Source organism: Dasypus novemcinctus, chromosome 18 (genome assembly GCF_030445035.2).
Source record: "Dasypus novemcinctus isolate mDasNov1 chromosome 18, mDasNov1.1.hap2, whole genome shotgun sequence".
Taxonomy (NCBI): domain Eukaryota; kingdom Metazoa; phylum Chordata; class Mammalia; order Cingulata; family Dasypodidae; genus Dasypus; species Dasypus novemcinctus.
The window spans coordinates 55691738-55713698 of record NC_080690.1 but is presented as its reverse complement, the minus strand read 5'-3'; the positions used below and the strand labels follow the sequence as shown (position 1 = coordinate 55713698).

General features: G+C 39.5%; 1 protein-coding gene and 1 long non-coding RNA gene across 17 annotated transcripts in view; one reads left to right on the top strand and one right to left on the bottom strand.

Annotated features, from left to right (window-relative positions):
- ZNF567 (zinc finger protein 567) overlaps positions 1 to 18677 on the top strand; it is an 80601-nt gene extending 61924 nt beyond the window's left edge. For 13 of the 16 annotated variants that reach the window (XM_023582634.3, XM_071209530.1, XM_071209532.1 and 10 more), the window contains 3 exons: positions 10032 to 10158; positions 12066 to 12152; positions 16513 to 18677. In XM_023582634.3, coding sequence (XP_023438402.1) covers positions 10032 to 10158; positions 12066 to 12152; positions 16513 to 18233 — 1935 coding nt within the window. In that variant the 3' untranslated portion in view covers positions 18234 to 18677. Of the gene's footprint in view, positions 1 to 10015; positions 10159 to 12065; positions 12153 to 16512 lie in introns of all 16 variants that reach the window. The other 3 variants (XM_071209542.1, XM_071209543.1, XM_071209541.1) reach the window with 1 other exon arrangement.
- The window catches only part of LOC131274204 (uncharacterized), a 78755-nt gene that overhangs the window by 11303 nt on the left and 45491 nt on the right, over positions 1 to 21961 (bottom strand). The gene's annotated exons all lie outside the window — the stretch shown is intronic.

Genomic DNA, 21961 nt, shown 5'->3' with positions numbered 1-21961 from the left:
AGAGGATGCTCCTCCCGGGGTTGTGGGTCCAGCACTCTTCCACCGGGCTACTCTACTAGTTATACCTCTGTTATAACAGAAGGCCCAGTCCTCAAGATTATAGGAAAAAAACACTTATCATAAAACCTGTGACACAGTGGAGGATTTATCCAAACCTTACTTAATCCAGGTCAGACCATACAACTGTTGCCACAGGGAAAGTCCTTAGTCCTATTGATTCTGATCTGAGTCTCTCTGGAGGAAGAAATTAATAAATTTAATCAGGGTAAAAAGAGTCCCCCTTCCTCTGAAGTATATCCAGTGACTGAAAATAAAAAGCAGGGAACCGGACTTTGGCCCAGTGGTTAGGGCGTCCGTCTACCATATGGGAGGTCCGCGGTTCAAACCCTGGGCCTCCTTGACCGTGTGGAGCTGGCCATGCACAGCGCTGATGCGCGCAAGGAGTGCTGTGCCACACAAGGGTGTCCCCCGCGTGGGGGAGCCCCACGCGCAAGGAGTGCGCCCGTGAGGAAAGCCGCCCAGCGTGAAAAGAAAGAGCAGCCTGCCCAGGAATGGCGCCACCCACACTTCCCGTGCCGCTGACAACAACAGAAGCGGACAAAGAAACAAGACGCAGCAAATAGACACCAAGAACAGACAACCAGGGGAGGGGGAGAAATTAAATAAATAAATCTTTAAAAAAATAAAAAAATAAAAATAAAAAGCAATGAAAGAAAGAAACATGGATACAAGGAGAGGAAACAAACAAAATATTTTAGGTTGAAACAAAGTTATACAATTTGACCCAATTGGAAATCCAAAATTTAATAAAATAATTTCTAATTTTACATCCTCCCATGTTCTCACTAATATCATATAAAATGACACCTATCTTATAGCATGCCAAAATTGCTTGTAATTACCATTTATCTCTTGGCCTCTGAGTATATATTACTAATAATCTGCCAATTTCATCTGTCCTATCCAATGTCAGGTGTCATGTGTTTGGCCATCTCATACTACATAGGGTGGGAATCCCTCCTCACGAATGGGGTTAATTGGAGGTGGTCAGAATGATTATTATACACGTCTTTCATTTACCATTATTTAGTTAGGGTTAATACTGAATTACTTAATGTAAAATACATCAGTCTTGCAACATTATAATTCCATTACTGACCCTCTGATCCTTTATATTTTTTGGCTGCCATGAATGTGATATTTATGTTCATAACAGTGTTAAAATGTTTAAACTTTAAAACCAGGTGTTTATAACCTACAAGTCAAATATGACCTGCCACCTGTTTTTTGTCTAAATTGCGAACTGAGAATGGTTTTTACATTTTACATGTTTAAGTTTTCAAAAGAAAAATAATTTTGACGCAGGAAAATTATATGAAATTCAAATTTCAGTGTCCTTAAATTTTAACAAACACAGCTTTACTTATTCATTTACATATTATCTATGGCTACTTTCACACTATAAAAGCAGAGGTGAGTTCTTGTGGCAGATCATATAGCCTGTAAACCTAAACTATTTACCTCTGGCCATCACAGAAAAAGTTTGTCAGCCCAAACAATCTTTTACATATGACTTTTCTTTTGCTCTTCAGTCCTTTATAGACCTAATTTATTACCTAGTATCCATTATCTTTGGCCTGAAGAACTTCCTTTAGCATCTTTTGTGGTGCAAGCCTGCTAGTGATAAATGCTTTCCTATTTTATCTGAAAGTATCTTTATGTTGCCTTTATTTTTGAAGAATAATATTGCTAGATATAGAATTTTTGGTTCCTTTATCTAGTTTACCTTTTAACAGATTGGCTAGAATGTGCTTAGGTGGTTTTCTTTGTATTTATCCTGTTGGAATTAAGCTTTGTGAATCTGTAAGCTAAAGGTTTTTGCTAAATTTGGTAATTTTAGACCATTATTTCTTTAAAAGTTTTTTTGGCCCCTATTTTTCTTCTCTGTTTCTGTAATTTCAGTTTATGTATGTTGAGTCACTTAATATTGAGCCATAGATCTCTGTTTCTGTTCAGTCTATTCATTTTTCCTTAGACTTTTACATTTCTATTTGGATTTCATAATTTCTATTCATCTATTTTTCAAGGTCATTGATTCTTCTTTTTTCTACTTGCTGGTCTGCTGTGGAGGCCATCTAGTCAATTTTTCATTTTATACATTGATCTTTTCATCTCTGAAATAGTCATTTGGTTCTTTTTTTAAAAAATTAATTTATTGAAGTATATCACTCATATATAAGCATACATAAACAATAAGTGTATAATAATAGTTGTGATCTTACAAAACAACATATATAACATCATATAGGACTCTTAACTCACCCTATCACCAATAACTTGCATTATTGTTAAACCTTTTTAACTAATGATTAAAGAGCATTGTCAAAATATTACTAACCAAAGCATTTTCCCCCAACCCACCCTATTATTATCTCTTTCTCATTTATATATGAGCATACATAAACAATAAGTGCATAGCAAAAGTTGTGAACTTACAAAGAATACATGCATAACATCATACAGGGGTCCCATACATCAATCCTCCACCAACACCATGCATTGTTGTGAGACGTTTGTTACAAATTATGAAAGAATATTGTCAAAACCTTACTACTAATCATAGTCCTTATCTTACATTTGGTGTGTTTTCCCCCCAACCCACCCTATTATTATTTTTTAAATATATTTTTATGACAGAAGTTGTAAACTTATAAAACAATCATGCACATGTGCAGAATTCCCAAACACCCCTCCATCAACACACCACACTGGTGGAACATTTGCTACAGATAAGATAATATCAGGGAAACGGACTTTGGCCCAGTGGTTAGGGCGTCCGTCTACCATATGGGAGGTCCGCGGTTCAAACCCCGGGCCTCCTTGACCCGTGTGGAGCTGGCCATGCGCAGCGCTGATGCGCGCAAGGAGTGCCCTGCCACGCAGGGGTGTCCCCCACGCGCAAGGAGTGCGCCCGTGAGGAAAGCCGCCCAGCGTGAAAAGAAAGAGCAGCCTGCCCAGGAATGGCGCCGCCCACACTTCCCGTGCCGCTGACGACAACAGAAGCGGACAAAGAAACAAGACGCAGCAAATAGACACCAAGAACAGACAACCAGGGGAGGGGGGGGAAATTAAATAAATAAATAAATCTTTTTTAAAAAAAAAAGATAATATCATCTGCTTGTTACCATGTCCATAGTGTACATTTGGCTCACATTTTGTCTATACTGCCTCATTATCAACACAGTATCTCTTTCGCATAGATGTAAGAATATTATATTATTACTGCTAACCGCAGTCCATAGGTCACTCCAGCTGTATTTTTCTCATCCTTCTCCACGTTCCCAACACTCTGCAGTAGTGATGTACATTTGCTCTAGCTCACAAAGGACACTCTTGCATCTGTACCATCAACCACAATTCTCATCCACCTCTTAGCTTACTGTGCTATTTAGTTCCTAGATTATTCTGTAGCATTCTGTCAATTGGCATTTACATACGTAGCCTACCAGTTTCAGCCACATCCCCATTTATAAACTAGCTATCATTCACTATGTGTTACCACCTATTCTATATATTTCCACACTTTTACAGTAAAGCTAATTAAAACTTCTTCATACATTAAACATCAGTAGTCCATTTCAGTCCTCCTCTTAACTCCTTTAAGAATCTGCCACGTACCACCAGGTTTTAAAGATATTTTCCTACAATTTCTTCTAGAAGTTTTATGGTTCTTTTATTTTTAGGTTTTTGATCCATTTTGAGTTAATTTTTGGATAAAGTGTGAGATAGGGGTCCTCTTTCCTTCTTTCTGCTATGGATATCCAATTCTTTCAGCACCATTTGTTGAATGGGCTGTTCTGCCTGAGCTGTGTGAGTTTGACAAGCTAGTCAAAAATCACTTGACCATACATGTGAGGGTCTGTTTCTGAGCCATCAGTTTGGTTTCATTGGTCTGTGTGTCTGTCTTTATGTCAGTACCATGGTGGTTTTACCACTATAGTTAGGTAATATGATTTAAAGTCTGGAGATGGGGGTTTGTTTTTCCTTTTTATGATGTTTCTGGCTATTTAGGACCCCTTACCCCACCAAATAAATTTGATGGTCATCCTTTCAATTTTTTTTTTTAATGCTGGTGGAATTTTTATCAGGATTGCATTGACTCTGTGTAGCAATTTGAGTAGAATTGACATTGTAATATTTAGTCTTCCAATCCATGAGCATGGAAGGTTCTTCCAGTTATTTAGGTCTTTTTTAATTCCTTTTAACATTAAGTTGCAGTATTCTGAATCCAAGTGCTTTAAATTGTTGGTTAAGTTTATTCCTGACTATATGAGTTTTATTTGTCATGTTTTATTTTCGCCACTCTTTTGGCACTTGTAGTTACTTTTATTGATAAAATCTTCATTTCTAGACTCTCTTCCAGGCCTCTCTCTCCTGTCTTTTCTTTTCAGGCTCTAGCACACCCTTTAGTATTGCCTGAAAATCTGGTCTCTTGCTTAGAAATTCTCTCAGTTTCTGTTCATCTGTGACTATTCTAATCTTGCCCTCATTTTTGAAAAACAGTCTTGCTAGATATAAGATTCTTGGCTGGAAGTTTTTCTCTTGTAGTATCTTAAATATATCAGACCACTGTCTTCTTGCCTCCATGGTTTCTGGTGAGAAATCAGCACTTAATCTTATTGGGTATCCCTTATATGTTATGCATTGCTTTTCTCTTGCTGTTCTTAGAATTCGCTCTTGCTCTTTGGCATTTGACATTCTGATGAATATGTGTCTTGGAGTTGATCTATTTGGATTTTTTTGGATGGGAGTATGTTGTGCTTCTTGGACATGGATATCTATGTCCTTCAATAGGGTTGGGAAATTTTCTACCATTATTTCTTCAAATATTCCTTCTGCCCCTTTGCCCTTCTCTTCTCCTTCTGGGACACCCTTGACACATATATGTTTGCACTCCTTTTGCTGTCTTCGTTCCCTGAGACCTTGTTCAATTTTTTCTATTCTTTTCTTCATCTCTTCTTTTGTATGTGCACTTTCAGAGGCCATTTCTTCAAGCTCATCAGTTCTTTCTTCTGCCTTCTCAAATCTATTAAATGATTCCAATGTTTTTAAATTTTCATTTATTGCACCTTTCATTCCCATAAGATCTGCTATTTTTCTGTGTATGCTTTCAAATTCTTTTTTGTGCTCATCTAGTGTCTTCTTAATATCCTTAATCTCTGTAGCCATCTCACTGAACTTATTAAGGAGATTTGTTTGAACATCTATGATTAGCTGTCTCAACTCCTTTATGTCATCTGGAGGCTTATCTTGTTCCTTTAACTAGGCTGTAGCTTCCTGTTTCTTGGTGTGGATTGTAATTTTTTTGTTGGTGTCTTGGCTTCTGGCTTACTAGAGTGTTTATTCTGGGTGCATTTTTCTCTTTAGTTTAGGGCTTTCCGCCCTTTTTCCTTTGCTGGTTGTGTAGTAGGGGCCAAGGTTGTAACTGTTGATATAAGCAGTGGAGGCTCAAGCTGCCCTTTGTGCCAGGGACCAGTGAAGCTTCCCCCAACTTTCTCTTTTGCCAGGGGTAGGGACAGAGTCCCAGCTGTGTGAAATAATCTAAGTCAGTGCAGGCCTAGACTGTAGTTGCCCAGAGAGACTGATGAAGCTTCATGGCCCTTTCTCCCCTGCCTAAGGTGGGGATGGAGTTGCAGTGTGGGCAGCAGTCTATGCAGTGCGGGTCCAAGATGACCACGGTTGCCCCAGTAGACTTCCAATTTTCCGTCTGTGCCAGCCAAAGCTACCTGAAATTACCTGGACAGGCTGGTGCAGAGCCCACCAGCTTCCTCCCTGCCAGAGGCTGGGCTTCAGCCTAGTCTAGGGCTGCAGGCCAATCTGGGTGAAAGAAACCTGTTCCTACCATCACTGTGATTTTTCGGTGGGCGGAGTCAAAATGGCGGCCACTGGCCTCTTTCCAATTTAGGCAGAGCCACACCCCACCTGTTCCCAGGGTTATATCTTAGTCGAGTCTACCAATCAGTAGCCAAATCGGTAGCCAATCATCTCCTTCTCCCCTGTTTTTTTGGGAAATGAAGCTTCCAATTCTAGCCACAGAATAGTTCCTGGTGCCACCAGAACAGGATAATCACTGGGCTCCGCGGCTTGGCCAATAATTTCCCCAAGAGGCTGGCACAGGTCCCTGCAGCTTCCTCCCTGCTGGAGGTGGCACTGGAGCCTAGGCTAGAGCTGCAATCTGACCTGGATGGAAAGAAGCCAGTTCCCACCAGCATTGGGATTTTCAGTCCGCCCTGCTTCCCCTCATGCCAGGTGCAGAGTTAAGACGGCGGCTCCTGGCCTCTTTCTGACTTGGACAGGCTCAAATTTTAGCTGTTCTTAGGATTATACTTTAGCCCACTGCATTTACTCATCAATATCTGAAGTTGGTGCCCAGCTGTCTCTTCCTTCCCCATTTTTGAACTGGAGCTTTCAGTTCCATCCATGGAACAACTCCCAGAAGCAGCTTGCGCCTCCAGTGGAGATGGGCACCAGCCTTCTGGTGTGGAGCAGTCTACTTATGGATCTTCTCTGCAGATGGGCAGTCTCCTCCTTCCTGTCCTTCAAGTATTTTGCAGGATGCTCTTCTGGCCTCCTGGAGCCCCCAAACAGGTGTTTCAGCTAACAGGTGTTTCAGCTAGCTCTAGATAGCTCTGGGCATTTACTAACTGCTCTGTAGTAGGAGCTGCCTTTAAAAGCTCCTTACTCTGCTGCCATCTTGCTGGTTTTCTGGTTCTTTTTTATAGTTAACATTTTGAGATTCTCTATTTGATCACTCTTGAAGGTCAGTTTTTCCATTATATCTTTTAACACATTTAAAGCAGCCATTTTGAATCCTTTGTCAGTGTCAGTGAAATACAACATTGGGGCCCAGTAGGAATTAATTTCCACAACTGGTTTTTCTAAAGTATGGGTCATTTTTTTTGTTCTGTTTTGCATGTCTAGTAATTTTTGCTGGAAACTTGGCCATCATGAATAATGTGTTATAGTAACTGAATTGTTACATCTTTTACATTCTTCTGAGGATTATTGGTTTTTTGTTCTAGTGGGCTTGAAATAAAATGCCAAATTTTGTCTCCTCCTTCAGTGTGAAGCAGCTAATATCTCCACTAGGTTCTTTAAGCTTCCAGCTGCTGCTTTTTGCCTTGCCACTCTTGGTGGATGTTAGGTTCTCCCTTGTGTTCATGTAATGTAGCTCAGTCATGGATTTGATGAGTGTTTATGTTTATATTTTGGTGCTTTTTAAAAATTTCTCTTCCCCCTCCCCTCCATTGTCTGCTCTCTTTTGTCCATTTGCTGTGCGTTCTTCTGTGTCCTTTTGCATTCTTGTCAGCGGCACCAGAAATCTGTCTCTTTTTGTTGCATCATCTTGCTGCATCAGCTCTGTGTGTGTGCAGCGCCACTCTTGAGCAGGCTGTACTTACTTCACATGGGGCTGCTCTCCTTACGGGGCACACTCCTTGTGCATGGGGCTCCCCTACATGGGGGACACCCCTGCATGATGTGGCACTTCTTGCACTGCACACATCAGCACTGCACGTGAACCAGCTCACCACATGGGTCAGGAGGCCCTGGGTTTGAACCCTGAACCTCCCTCCCATATGGTAGGTGGACGCTCTGTCAGTTAAGCCAAATCCACTTCCCAATTTGGGTGCTTTATTTATGCAATTCTGTGCTTCCAGGTTCTCCCCCATCCCCTCTATATTTCTAGTTGATTTGTCAGCCCCAAACTGACACCTTGATCCAGTAAGGCTTCCAGTTTCTTCTGCTTGAACTGTTAGCAGGTAGAATATTCTCAGTCAAAAAGTCAGAAAACTCAGAAATCTCATTAGATGCCTTTTTTTTTTCAAAGATTTATTTTATTATTCCCACCTCCCCTTGTTGTTTGCACTTGCTGTCTGCTCTATGTCCATTCATTGTGTGCTCTCTGTGTCTGCTTGTCTTCTCTTTAAGAGGCACCAGTAACCAAACCTGGGGCCTCCCATGTGGGAGAGAGACACTCAATCGCTTGAGCCACCTCCACTCCCTGCTTTTTTGTGTCTCTCATATTTTTCCTCTTTGTGTCTCTTATTGTGTCACCTCACTGCGCCAGCCCATCACGTCAACTCACTGTCTTGCTCATCTTCCCTAGGAGGTACCAGGAACCAAACCCAGGACCTCCCATGTGGTAGGCAGGAACTCAATCGTTTGAACCATACCCGCTTCCCCATTAGATGCACTTTTATTTTTCAAGGATAAACTCCTTTGTACTTTCTTTCTGGCTGCATTTTGCTAACTTCCTTGTGATCTCTGTTAACACGTGCAGAGTTTAACTGTCAGCCAGGAGTTTGGATAGAGTTTGTACTCAGATTTTGGATCTTATCCTTTCTATAATTTTCTCACTTCCAGGATTTCCTCCTATAATATGTCCTTTACCACCTTGAACAATTAATCTGGTTTTCTGCCTCCAGAGCTGCAGGGTTTGGGGTATGCACATTCAGAAAAAGCCATAAGCTTAACAGTTCTTACCCACTGTAGTTGCTGTCCTTCAGGGCTAAGCTCTCCTCCGATTTCTGCCTACATTTGCAGTGCCTTCCATTATTTTATATTTTGTCTAGCGTTTATAATTATTATCTGAGGGTGTATTTTCTTGAACACTTCACTGTTACTACTAGTTGCTGAAAGTCTGTCTCACCATGCTTTTTAAAAAAATTTTTTTAAGGAGGTCCCAAGGATTGAACCCAGGGAACATGGGAAGCAGGTACTCCAACCACTTGAGCTACATCCATTCCCCTCACAATACTTTTTTTTAAGCTCCTGGGGCCTGGGATTGAACCTGGGATCTTGGGATCTCTAATGTGGAAAACTGGCTCTCAAACACTTAAACACATTGGCTCCCCTGGGTTGTTTGGGTTTTTTTTCCCCCCATTTGTTTGCTTGCTTGTTTTTGTTTTTTCAGGAGGTACTGGAAACTGAACTTGGGACTTCCTATGTGGGAGGTGGGTGCTCAACTACTGGAACCACATCCACTCCCCCACCATATTTTTCTTCTTAAAGATTTATTTACTTATTTCTCCCCACCCCCTCATTGTTTGCACTTCCTGTGTCTGTTCATCTTCCTTGTTTCTTTTTTTAGGAGGTACCAGAAACTGAACCCAGGACCATCTGATGTGGGAAAGGGGTACCTAATCGCTTGAGCCACCTCCATTCTCTGCTTTGTTGTTTCTCTTATTATGTTCTTCCTGTGTCTCTTTGCGTCATCTTGCTGTTCAGCTTGCCACACCTGCCTGTCACGTCACCTGGCTATCTTGCTTGTCTTCTTTAGGAGGCACCAGGAACCTCGGCTCCCTGCTTTGCTGTGTCTCTCATTGTTTTTCTTCTTGTGTCTCTTGTTGCATCACCTTGCTGTGTCAGCTTGTTGTGCCTGCCCATCGCACCATCTTGCTTTCTTCTTTAGGAGGCACCAGGAACTGAACCACGAACCTCCCGTGTGGTAGGTGGGAGCTCAATCATTTGAGCCACATCCGCTTCCAATCACACATTTTAAAAACCATATTCTTCCTGCATAACACATTCATCTTGAAAGGGAAAAATTTTACCTCCTCATTGATGAGAAATTGTTCTTCATGATACACCTAATCTTCTATATGCTTCTATCATTGTAACCTTCCTACAAGAATGTGTTTATACATACTTTCTTAAGTTACGTGTTACATGCCTCTGAGATCGTAACTTCTTGTGAGTAGGCATGGTATCTTAAGTATATTGGCACCCCAGGAAACTAATACAGTTTTGGGGCACAAAGTGACTTTGCTATAAATATTTTTTAGAATGACTTAATAAATTCTGTGGCAATTCTTTCTACTCTGATTTTTATTTCTTCCACAATGTAAATCACTAAAGAAGGAAAATGATGGGCTTCCGTTACAAGTTTTCATGTGAATGCTATGGAGGAACAGGGTCAGTTCCCAATGTCTGGTTCAACCAGTTTCTATCACAGTTCCAATCCATTACAGGGATCAGTGTCATTCAAAGATGTGACTGTGGACTTTACCCAGGAAGAGTGGCAGCATCTGGATCCTGCTCAGAAGACTCTATACATGGATGTGATGTTGGAAAACTATTGCCACCTCATCTCTGTGGGTAAGAAAAATTCCCTTTGAAACTTGTTTTGCAGGGATTAGACTTTTTGTACTTTATTTAATTTGGGCTTCACAGCAACAGAGTGAAGTAGAGAGAAATGTCCCTTTTTAAGAAATTATTAGAGAAGTTATGGTTTTACATAATAATCATGCATACAATACAAGATACCCATATACCACCCTATTATTAACACCTCACATTGGTATGGCACATTTATTACAATTGATGAAAGCACATTTTTATCATTGTACTATTAACATAGTCCATGGTTTAACTTGTGTTGTTCAGTTCCACGAATTTTTAAAAATATTTATTCTACTAACATATATACAAGCTAGAATTCCTCCCTTTTAACTACATTCACATATATAATTCAGTGCTGTTAATTACATTCAGTTTTGTGCTCCCTTCACCAACAGCCATTACCAAAACTTTTCCGTCAACCCAGATGGAAACTCTTGTACAATTTAAGCATTCATTCCCCATTCCCTACCCCATCCTGACCCTGATAGCCTATATTCTAGATTCTGACTCTGAGTTTTTAAATTCTAATTTCATATCAGTGAGATTGTACAATATTTGTCCTTGGGTGTCTGGCTTATTTTACTCAACATAATGTCTTCAGGGTTCATCCAGGTTGTCATATGCATCAGAACTTCATTCCTTTTTACAACTGAAAAAACTCCTTTTGTGTTTATATACCACATTTTGTGTATCCCTTTATCCGTTGATGGACACTTGGGTTGCTTCCATCTTTTGGCAATTTTGAATAATTCCACTCTGAACATCAATGTGAAAATATCTGTTCAAATCCTTGCTTTCAATTCTTTTGGCTATCCCTTGAAGTGGGATAATTCCGTACTTAACTTTCTGAGGAACTGCCAAACTGTCTTCCAGTGAGTGCACCATTTTATATTTCCACCAGCAGTGAATGAGTGCTCCTCTTTCTCCACATCCTGTCCGACAGTAATTTTCCATTTGTTTAATAGCCATTCTAGTGGGTGTGAAATGGCATCTCATTGTTTTGATTTGCATTTCCATAATGGCTGATGATTTTGAGCATCTTTTCTTGTGCTCTTGGCCATTTATATATCTTCTTTGGAGAAATGTCTATTCAGGTCTTTTGCCCATTTTTTAATGGTATTGTTTTGACTTTTTGTTGTTGAGTTGAAGGATTTCTTTGTAATATTTTGGATATTATACCCTTATCAGATATGTGGTTTCCAAATATTTTCTACCATCATCTAGGCTTTCTTTTTACTTTGATGATAAAGTTCTCTGATGCACAAAGGTCTTTAATTTTGGTGAGGTCCCATTTATCTATTTTTTCTTTTGTTGCTTATGCTTTCGGTATAAAGTCTAAGAAACCATTGCCTAATACAAGATCCTGAAGATGCAGCCCTTGTTTTTTCCTAGGGTTCTATAGTTCTGGCTCTTATATTTAGGTCTTTGATCTATTTTTTGAGTCTAGCTAATGGTTTATCAATTCTATTGATCTTTTCAAAGGATAAACTTTTGGTTTTGTTGATTCTCTCTATTGTTTTTCATTCTGTATTTCATTTATCTCCCCTTTAATATTTAATGTATTTCCATTCACAATGTCTAAATTATGTGTAAACTTCATGAATTCCTTTTGTTTAGCAGAAAGGACGATTGTGTCTTTACTTGCCCAGTGCAAGGTGCTAAGTTTGCTGATACACAAATGAGTTGCTTAAGAAGCAGACAAAGAAGAAGATGCAGCAAATAGACACAGAGAACAGACAACCGGGGTGGGGGGAAAGGGAAGAGAAATAAATAAAATAAATAAATCTTTAAAAAAAAAAAGAGTTGCTTAGTTGCAACACTAAAGCTGCACCTTACCTATTTTTCAAGTGTATTGAAACCCAAGTGTTGTTTTCCTTTATCAGGGTGTCATATGACCAAGCCCGATGTGATCCTCAAGTTGGAACGAGGAGAAGAGCCATGGACATCATTTGCAGGTCATGGCTATATAGGTGAGTTTCTGAGTTCTAGGTATATGAAATCTAGTGGAAATTAAAATTTGAAATGTGAGGCCCTGGTGGCATCTTTGAAATATTTTTACGAATATATTCTTAAAAGCTCCTAATCTTTGCAATAACCTCATGCCTCAAAAACTTGTAATCAAACTTTGAAATATCACTCTCCCCAAATACATTCTTTCCTAATTTGCTTGATGTATCAGAGATATTTCCCACTCTTAACTTTCCTAAAATGTTCTATAAGCCTTCCTTCCTTGAGATGTTTTGTGTTTTTTTAAAGATTTATTTTTTATTTATTTCCCACCCTGCGCCTGCCCCCTCCCCCCCACCGCCCCAGTTGTCTGCTCTCTATGTCCATCCGCTATGTGTTCTTCTGTGTCCGCTTGTGTTCTTGTCAGCGGCACCGGGAATCCATGTCTCTTTTTGTTGCGTCATCTTGCTGCATCAGCTCCCCGTGTGTGCAGCCCCATTCCTGGGCAGGCTGCACTTTTTTCACATGGGGTGGCTCTCCTCACAGGGTGCACTGCTTGCACGTGGGGCTCCCCTATGCGGGGGACACCCCAGCATGGCACAGCACTCCTTACACATATCAGCACTGCATGGGCCAGCTTCACCACACAGGTCAGGAGTCCCTGGGTTTGAACCTTGAACCTCCCATTTGGTAGGCAGATGCTCTATCCATTGAGCCAAATCTGCTTCCCTAGATGTTTTTTTCTTGATTCATATCTCTTTTTCTAGCATTCCCAGTCCCCTATCTTGTTGCCATTGTGATAGATTTCTTTTCTTTCAGGCAATCTTAGATCTCTTTTAAAAGGAAATCCTTGATGAATGTTCCTCTTAGTTATTGTCCATTTTCTCTTCCCCTTTCCTTTGTAATACTTTAGATTTGTTTTCTACATTAAGTCTTAGTTCCCATTGTCACCACAAATATAGTTCTTAATTATAAAAATCACTTCCCTCAGCCCAGACCAGTAATTTTGTAGTCACCATTTCCTTTCAGTAAATCTTTGTTGTTCATTTTATAGTGCTGATCATCATTCCTAAAATAGATGCTTGGTTTAGATGAAACAACACTAACTTATTCTCATGCTGATTCTGAGTGCTTATTTACAATTTGTCTTTCTTCACCACTGGCTATATATATATATATTGCTGGAAACAGTGTCTGGCACATAATAGCCAGATATTTTTAAAATAAATGTATATTGTTTCACTGGACTCTCAGTCTTATTTCTCTAATGTGTCTTCAAGGGTCCTGCCTTTTTTTATTAACTGCCTCAAATTACAACAATCTCATCCAATCTCAGGACTTAATGCTCTTCGATTTAGGTGGATAGCTCTAACATGAGCATACTTAGCATATTTTGCCCACCTCTGCTTTAATCCCTCAGGAGTGCAGTACTTCATGATGATGTCTCACCTATACTATTACACAGTATGTTGGAAATGAAAATCACTGACTATCGCAGTTCTTATATTCTTTCCCATATCTGTTTTTTAAATTCTTTCGTTCTGGCCATGATGTCAGCTTGATTCTTCTGCCCCTTATCATCCTTTCTGTTGATTGCTTCACAATTTGTATAATGTTTATCAGCCTGTGAAATACATTTACATTCTCCCATATTCTCATTTCTCATTGAAACCATACAAGATGACAGCACTCTTATTTCATGCTTTACTTGCTATAGATATTATTTGGCTTTGCCATAATTTTTGCCCTCGCCATAATTTTTGCCCTCGCCATAATTTTTTCCCTCATTCTTTCCATTTATATTACTTTCCTTACAAGATATAGCAATATTTGCTCCCTATTATTATATGAAATTGAAATTCCTTTTCTGTCAAAGGTTACCACAATAAGTTCTCATTCTGGTCTTTTCAACTTTCTTTCTCTTAATGGTTCAAAATTCTCACTAATCTCCACTTGATCTAGTCTCTTAAATGTTCTTTATAACTGTAGAGTTCATTATCATATCTGTACTTATTGTTATGTTCTTCCTTCCAGATACTATATATCTTTTGAATTAAATCTCAAGATTTCTACTCCTCAAACTATTCCTTGACTACTCCATATCATATTCACATTTCCTTTTTCTGATTCCCATGCTAATTACAGACTAAGGCATGCTTGTGCATGCACACACATGCACAAAATTCTTGAATATGATCACATAATTTGATACCCGATTGTACAGGTTTAAGGATTCTTTCCCCACAGATAAGATCCTTTGTTTGAATATTTTTTACTGTGATATAGAACATGTTAGGTTTTTAGTAATTACTTCATAATTGTCTGCAGAATTATGCAGGAGAGCTAGCTTTTTCATCCATCCAATCAGAAATCATGTACTGGCAAGTTCCATTTATATATACTTGCTTGGCTAATGTCCCTATTGATTCTTATTGAAATGGCTAGATTTTGCCAAACACCATCCATCTAAGATACATAGTGTTAATGTAAACTCAGGTGGGTTCAAAGGAGATAGCCAAGAAAGTATTCCTTTCCATGAGTGTAGGTTTTAGTTGAGAAAGGTTTACTACCAAACTGAGCTCTTTTCATGGAACATTTATGTTACAGTACAAGGTTGTTAGAAGATTTGTTAAAATGAAGTTTTCAGATAAAAATTATTTTCATATTATAAAGAAAATAGAGATTAAAGTGATGGGGGAAATATGTGAAAGTTTTTTCAAAATCATGGAACAATAGTGTTTCCTTGAATGTCTCTAAATATGAGCAGAAATAAGACCGAGAGGCAGCCTAACAGGTTAAAAGAATAAGAGCACAGGCTTGTGATTAGAAATCAGTGAGATATATTTGGGTCAATAAGTACCAGGTCTGACTAAAACAGAAGTTACTTATTATGTGTAGAATTCATCAGATTTGTGGACGAGCCTGAAAACTGGTGTGAATATAAAAAATGAATCTAGGGAAATGGATTTGGCTCAGTGGATAGGGCACTGCCTACCACATGGGAGGTCCAAGGTTCAAACCCAGGGCCTCCTGACCCATGTGATGAGCTGGCCCACATGCAGTGCTGATGTGTGCAAGGAGTGCCATGCCACGGAGGGGTGTCCCCTGCATAGGGGAGCCCCATGCGCAAGGAGTGCACCCCGTAAGGAGAGCCGCCCAGCATGAAAAAAGTGCAGCCTGCCCAGGAATGGCGCTGCACACACGGAGAGCTGATGCAGCAAGATGACACATCAAAATGAGACACAGATTCCAGGTGCCACTGACAAGAATACAAGCAGACACAGAAGAACACATAGTGAATGGACACAGAGAGCAGACAACTGGGGGGTGGGGGGAGGGTGGGAAAGGGGAGAGAAATTTTTAAAAATCTTTTAAATGTGAATCTAGATGATGTAAAGTTTTTACAGGAGAAATTCTTGTTTATATTAGTATTGGGAGTAATGTGCTCAAAGAAAAAGACTTTTTAACACAGTTTTAACATTGTTCTTCTAGATGTGGATGATTATACGGTAACAGGCTAAATATAGCTACAAATTTATAAGAAAAATGAAGGTTAAGATTATTGAATATATTAGAACCAGATTGAAGAATCTGATCCTTCTGGTCCCAAATGTGGAAAACTGGAGATCGAGTTGGAAAGAATAGTTAGAATTCATGGTCTGGATAATTTAATTATTGAACATTTCTAAAATTAATTGATGAGCGTACTATTCTGAATACAGCAATGAATATATGCCTGGTCTGTTTTCAAGTTCCTGTTGAGATATTTTCCTCATTCTCCCCTTACAAGAGACAGTTATTCCCAGCTATATGAAGGATTAGGGCCAAGACTAAGGAATTCTTTTTCTAAACACTAAGAAATTGATACTTGAGAAGATTAATTTGCCATTGAGGCAGTATGGAAGGAGGTATGGGGACACAATTGGAAGCATTTTGCCATAGTAATCTAGGTAATATTGTGTCAATATAAAGACTGATCTGTGTCCTCCAAAAGTCATCCTTCCTCTATTTACCATCAACAAATTTTTCTACTAATTACAATGTTATGCCTTCAATAGACTCGCTTCATTGTCTCTGAATTCACCTATCCAGGCATCAATCCCTCTTCCACCATTCTTTGTCTTCTGCTAACTGCTGCTTGTCTTCATTTCACTTTCTCTATGAAGTTCTAGTGTAAAGTGCAAAAGGTATTAGTATTCATTACTTATTTTTCATACTTTTTCACACTAAAGCAGGGTTTTTGCTTGCAGGTTTTTTTCCCAGCCAGGGGTTAATTTGCCTTGGTATTTTTCATCCATTATGGCTAGACCTGAAACCAATCATATTCCTTTCCATAGCATATGTGAAGATTCACAAATTGTTATTCTATTTTTTTTTTTCTAGAAGAAAACTGGAAAGCTGAAGACTTTCTAGTGAAATTCAAGGAACACCAAGATAAGTATTCTAGATCAGTCATATGCCTCAACCACAAAAAACTGATTAAGGAGAGAGGTAATATATACAAAAAGACATTTGCTGTAGGCAAAAACCCTGTTAATCCGAAAAATGTACCTCCTGAATATCATACCCATGGAACAATTTTGAAAAATGTTTCAGAATTAATCATCAGTAATCTAAGCCCTGCACGAAAGAGACTTGTTGAGTGTAATGGATATGGAAAATCACTCCTCATTACTAAGCAAGAAACAGCTCATCCTGGAATCAGATCCCATAATCAAAATGGAAGGGCTCTCAGTCATAATGAAGTGCTTATTCATTATCAGAAGATGGAAACTCCAGCACAGTCCTCTGGATATAACGACTGTGAAAAATCCTTCCTTAAAAAGGGTGGCTTAATTATACATAGCAGAACTTACAAAGGGGTAAGCCAATCTGAATATAATAAAAGGAGAAGAGCAGCCAATATTGAAAAAAAGCATACATGCACTGAATGTGGGAAATCCTTCTGCAGGAAGTCAGTGTTGATTCTGCATCAGGGAATTCACACAGAGGAAAAACCTTATCAATGTCATCAGTGTGGAAATGCATTTAGAAGGAAGTCATATCTCATTGATCATCAGAGAACTCACACAGGAGAGAAACCCTTTGTTTGTAATGAATGTGGTAAGTCCTTTCGCCTAAAAACAGCCCTCACTGATCATCAGAGAACACATACAGGGGAGAAATCTTATGAATGTCCGCAATGTAGAAATGCCTTCAGGTTGAAGTCACACCTCATACGTCATCAGAGAACTCACACAGGAGAGAAACCATATAAATGTAATGAGTGTGGGAAGTCCTTCCGCCAAAAGACAACCCTCTCCCTACACCAGAGAATTCATACAGGGGAAAAACCCTATATTTGTAAAGAATGTGGGAAGTCCTTCCACCAGAAGGCAAACCTTACTGTACATCAGAGAACTCATACAGGAGAGAAGCCCTATATTTGTAATGAATGTGGGAAGTCCTTTTCCCAAAAGACAACCCTTGCTCTTCATGAGAAAACTCATAACGAGGAAAAACCCTATATTTGCAATGAATGTGGGAAGTCTTTCCGCCAGAAGACAACCCTCGTAGCACATCAGAGAACACATACAGGGGAGAAATCTTATGAATGTCCTCACTGTGGGAAGGCCTTTAGAATGAAGTCATACCTCATTGATCATCACAGAACTCACACAGGAGAGAAACCATATGAATGTAATGAATGTGGGAAATCCTTTAGTCAGAAGACTAATCTCAATTTACATCAAAGAATTCATACAGGGGAGAAACCCTATATTTGCAATGAATGTGGGAAGTCCTTTCGCCAGAAAGCAACCCTCACTGTACATCAGAAAATACACACAGGACAGAAATCCTATGAATGTCCTCAGTGTGGTAAAGCCTTTAGCAGGAAGTCATACCTCATTCATCATCAAAGAACTCATACAGGAGAGAAACCATATAAATGTAATGAATGTGGGAAGTGCTTCCGCCAGAAGACAAATCTCATTGTACATCAGAGAACTCACACAGGGGAGAAACCCTATATTTGTAATGAGTGTGGTAAATCCTTCAGTTATAAGAGAAACCTCATTGTCCATCAGAGAACTCACAAGGGAGAAAATATGGAAATTCATTAAATGATGTAATTTCTTTGTGAGGCCTTTCCAAGTCATTGTAAACCTTTGCTTTAAAGGAAAAGCATGCTTACAATGTTACTGCAATTTTAATCACAATTATTAATTATAATCATCAAAAGAAAGTATAAACTATATTTCTCATTGCATTTTGTGGAATAAAAACTAGTTAGTTGTTATTTCCCCAAAGATAACCACTTCCCTGGTTTATAATGTCATAGAGGAGTTTTTGTGTGTTTTAAAACTACATTTTATCATACATCATTAATTCTTTTGTTTTGCTTGTTTCATTGAACATTTTTAAGGTTCATACATTATTGCATATGGCAGTAATGTCCATTTTCATTCTGTATACTCGTTTTTAAAATATATCGCTATTTATTCTGTTAGTGGACATTTATATTTTTTACATTTTTGTGTTATAATAAAAATACTGCTATAACTATTCTTACATGTTTTGAGTGTATGTGTGTGTATGTGTGTCTGGTGGTTCTATACCTAGGACTGGAATTACTCAGTTTTAGAATGTAAGTTTTTTTTTTTTTTAACTACAGTAGATTCTGCCAACCATCTCATACCTTTCTCAATATGAGGTGATTAACTTTGTAGAGAAATACATCTAAATGTAATAAATGTGGAAAAGTCTTTGACAGTCATTCAAACTGGAAATGCTACCTAAATGGAACCTTGTAATTGTGAGAAGGCCTTTGACAAAGTTTTTTTAGTTTGCTTCAGGCTTCCAATATAAAATATCAGAAATGGGTTGACTTTTTACATTAGGGATTTAGTAGGTTAAAAAAGCTTATAGTTCTGAGGTTATGAAAATGTCCAAATCAAGGCATCATTAGAGATGCTTTCTCACCAAAGACTGGCTGCTGGCAATCCCAAACTCCTGCCACATGACAAGAAACAATGGTGGCCCATCTCTGCCTTCTCCTCCAGGCTCACTTCCTCCCCAAGGTCACCTGTGGGCAACCAAGCAAATGGCTCATCTTTCCCCTCTCCTCTGGGCCTTGTTGCTTCAGCTTCAGACTGCTTTGCTGATTTCTGTCTCCAGGCTTTCAGAGTTTCTCTTTCTGCAGCTGCAGGCAATACTGGAGACCTTTCTCATGAGGCAGGGTAAGATGGCAACTGCCTTTCTCTCCCCTCTCCATCATTTATATAGGACTCAAGAAAAAGGATTAAGACCCACCCTGGGTCCCACAATCTAAACAAAGGACCTTACCTGAAGCTATCTAATCCAAAGTTTCCACACACAATTGGTTTATGTGCTCAGGAATTTCTTAGTTTAAGAACATTTTCTGGGCCCACAAAAGACTCAAACTAGCACAGAAGGATATACAAATATAATAAATGTGGAAAGGCTTTTAGTTACACCTCAGACCTTACACAACACCACAGAATTCATATTGGAGAGAAATCCTTTAGTTGTATGACTATAGGGTTGCTTTTAACCACAGATTATACCTTATTCAACATTAAAAGATCCCTTTGATAGGGAGGTTGAGAATTGAAATAGGGAAGCGGATGTGGCTCAACTGATAGAGCATCCACCTACCATGTGGAGGGTCCAGGGTTGATGCCCAGGGCCTCCTGACACATGTGGTAAGCTGGCCCATGCACAGTGCTGCCACGCGCAAGGAGTGCCATACCACACAGGCGCCCCCACATAGGAGTGCCCCACAAGCAAGGTGTGCACCCCACAAGGAGAGCCACCCTGTGTGAGAAAAACTCAGCCTGTCCAGGAGTGGTGCCACACACACACACACACACAGTTGTCACAGCAAGATGATGAAACAAAAAGGACGCAGTTTCCCAGTGCTGTCTGATAATGCAAGCGGATGCAGAAGAACACACAGCAAATGGACATAGAGCAGACAATGGGAGGGGGGGGGAATCTTTAAAAGAAAAAAGGAAATGAGTAGAATTGAAAGTGTTAGAGTCACAGTAGATGTGTGAAAATATACATAAAATACCTTTTATATTTTGATCAATCTCACAGGAAATGTGGATCTTTGAAAATCCAAAATGCAAAATTGGCATGATTGTGATGTTTGAGAATTGGAAATCTGTAAGATAATAACTGTTATACCACTACTTTGACAGTGATAAGCTCAGCAGCAACTTCAGCAACATTACTGATGGCCCTTCTTGAGGATTGTTCAAAACCAACACTGATTACATATCATTGTAATGAATTATTGGGCACAATGAAATTCAATTAAAATTTAAACGAGTATTTTTAATTGAGTAAAGCAAGTCTAAGTAGGCAGGAACAAAGTTTCGTGGTACAGATATATGATAGCAAAAATATTCACTAGGCCCTCTGGTCTATAAAAACATAGCAATTGCCAGTTAATAGTAAATGGAGGGAGAATTGTGGAAAGATTGTGTTGGACTAACAGGCAGAGCTCAATGCTCTCACAAAAATGGTGTGAAAGAGCCAAAAATTGAGGGATCTGCTTTGGGGTTCAGAGGACAGTGCTACACAACTTTGAGAAGAATGAAGGACAGAGACAAGTTGAAACAAATGTGAGATACCAAGACCCTGCAGCAGCCAGGAAGGGCTCCCCTCCACCACCCCCAAGATGGTAAACTGGGGTAAAACCCCTGGCTCACTGCAGCCTACTGAGGGGAACAGAAATTTTCCTGCCTATCAGCTGTTTCAAGGGAAAAGGGAGGGGGAGTTGGCACTCTTCAGTGAATTTGGCCAACAGAGTTTGCTTTGAATCTGCTCTGGAGATTCAACATAGGAACACAGGAAAGCCTAGACTGAAACACCTCAATGGAAAGGTGTGCTGATGAGTGCCATCAGCTGACTGGTCTGGAAGTGCAATGGATGAAAACTGTTCTCAGTTCTATCTGTATTCTAACCCTGGAGGAAAATCTGCATCCCACTGGTGAGTCTCTGGCCTGATTTTGATAAGCCAGGCAATTTTAAAGACTTAAATTGAAATGAATATCAAAGAAGAGCTGTGAGAAAGGCAAGAGAGAAATTGGCCATCAGAATAAATTAACCAACATATTCAAATGCCTAAACAGCCAAAAAATTACAAGCCATACTAGGAAACAAGAAGAGATGGCTCAGACAAAACTAACAAAATATTCTGAAGAGATACAGGATTTAAGACAATCAGTGATAATCACACAACTGTACTAAATCACTTCAAATAATTTAAAGAAAATATGACTAAAGAAAGGGTATTATAATAGACACTGGGTCAGCATGAAGAACAATCTGAAAGCCTGCAAAGAAAATTAACAGACATTATGAGAATGAAAGACATAAAGGATGAGATTAAAAATACATTCGAGGTCAGGAAGTGGACTTGGCCCAATGGATAGGGCATCCATCTACCACTTAGGAGGTCCGCGGTTCAAACCCTGGGCCTCCTTGGTCCATGTGGAGCTGGCCCATGCACAGTGCTGATGCGTGCAAGGAGTGCACCCCATAAGGAGAGCCACCCAGTGCAAAAGAAAGTGCAGCCTGCCTAAGAATGGTGCTGCCCACACGGAGAGCTGACACAAGATGACACAACAAAAAGAAACACAGATTCCCATGCCGCTGACAACAACAGAAACAGACAAAGAAGAAGACACAGCAAATAGACACAGAGAACAGACATCTGGGGGGAGAGGGGGAAGGGGAGAGAAATAAAAAATCTGTGGAAAAAAAATACATTAGAGGGAAGTGAATGTGGCTCAACTGATAGTGTCTTCTTACCATGTGG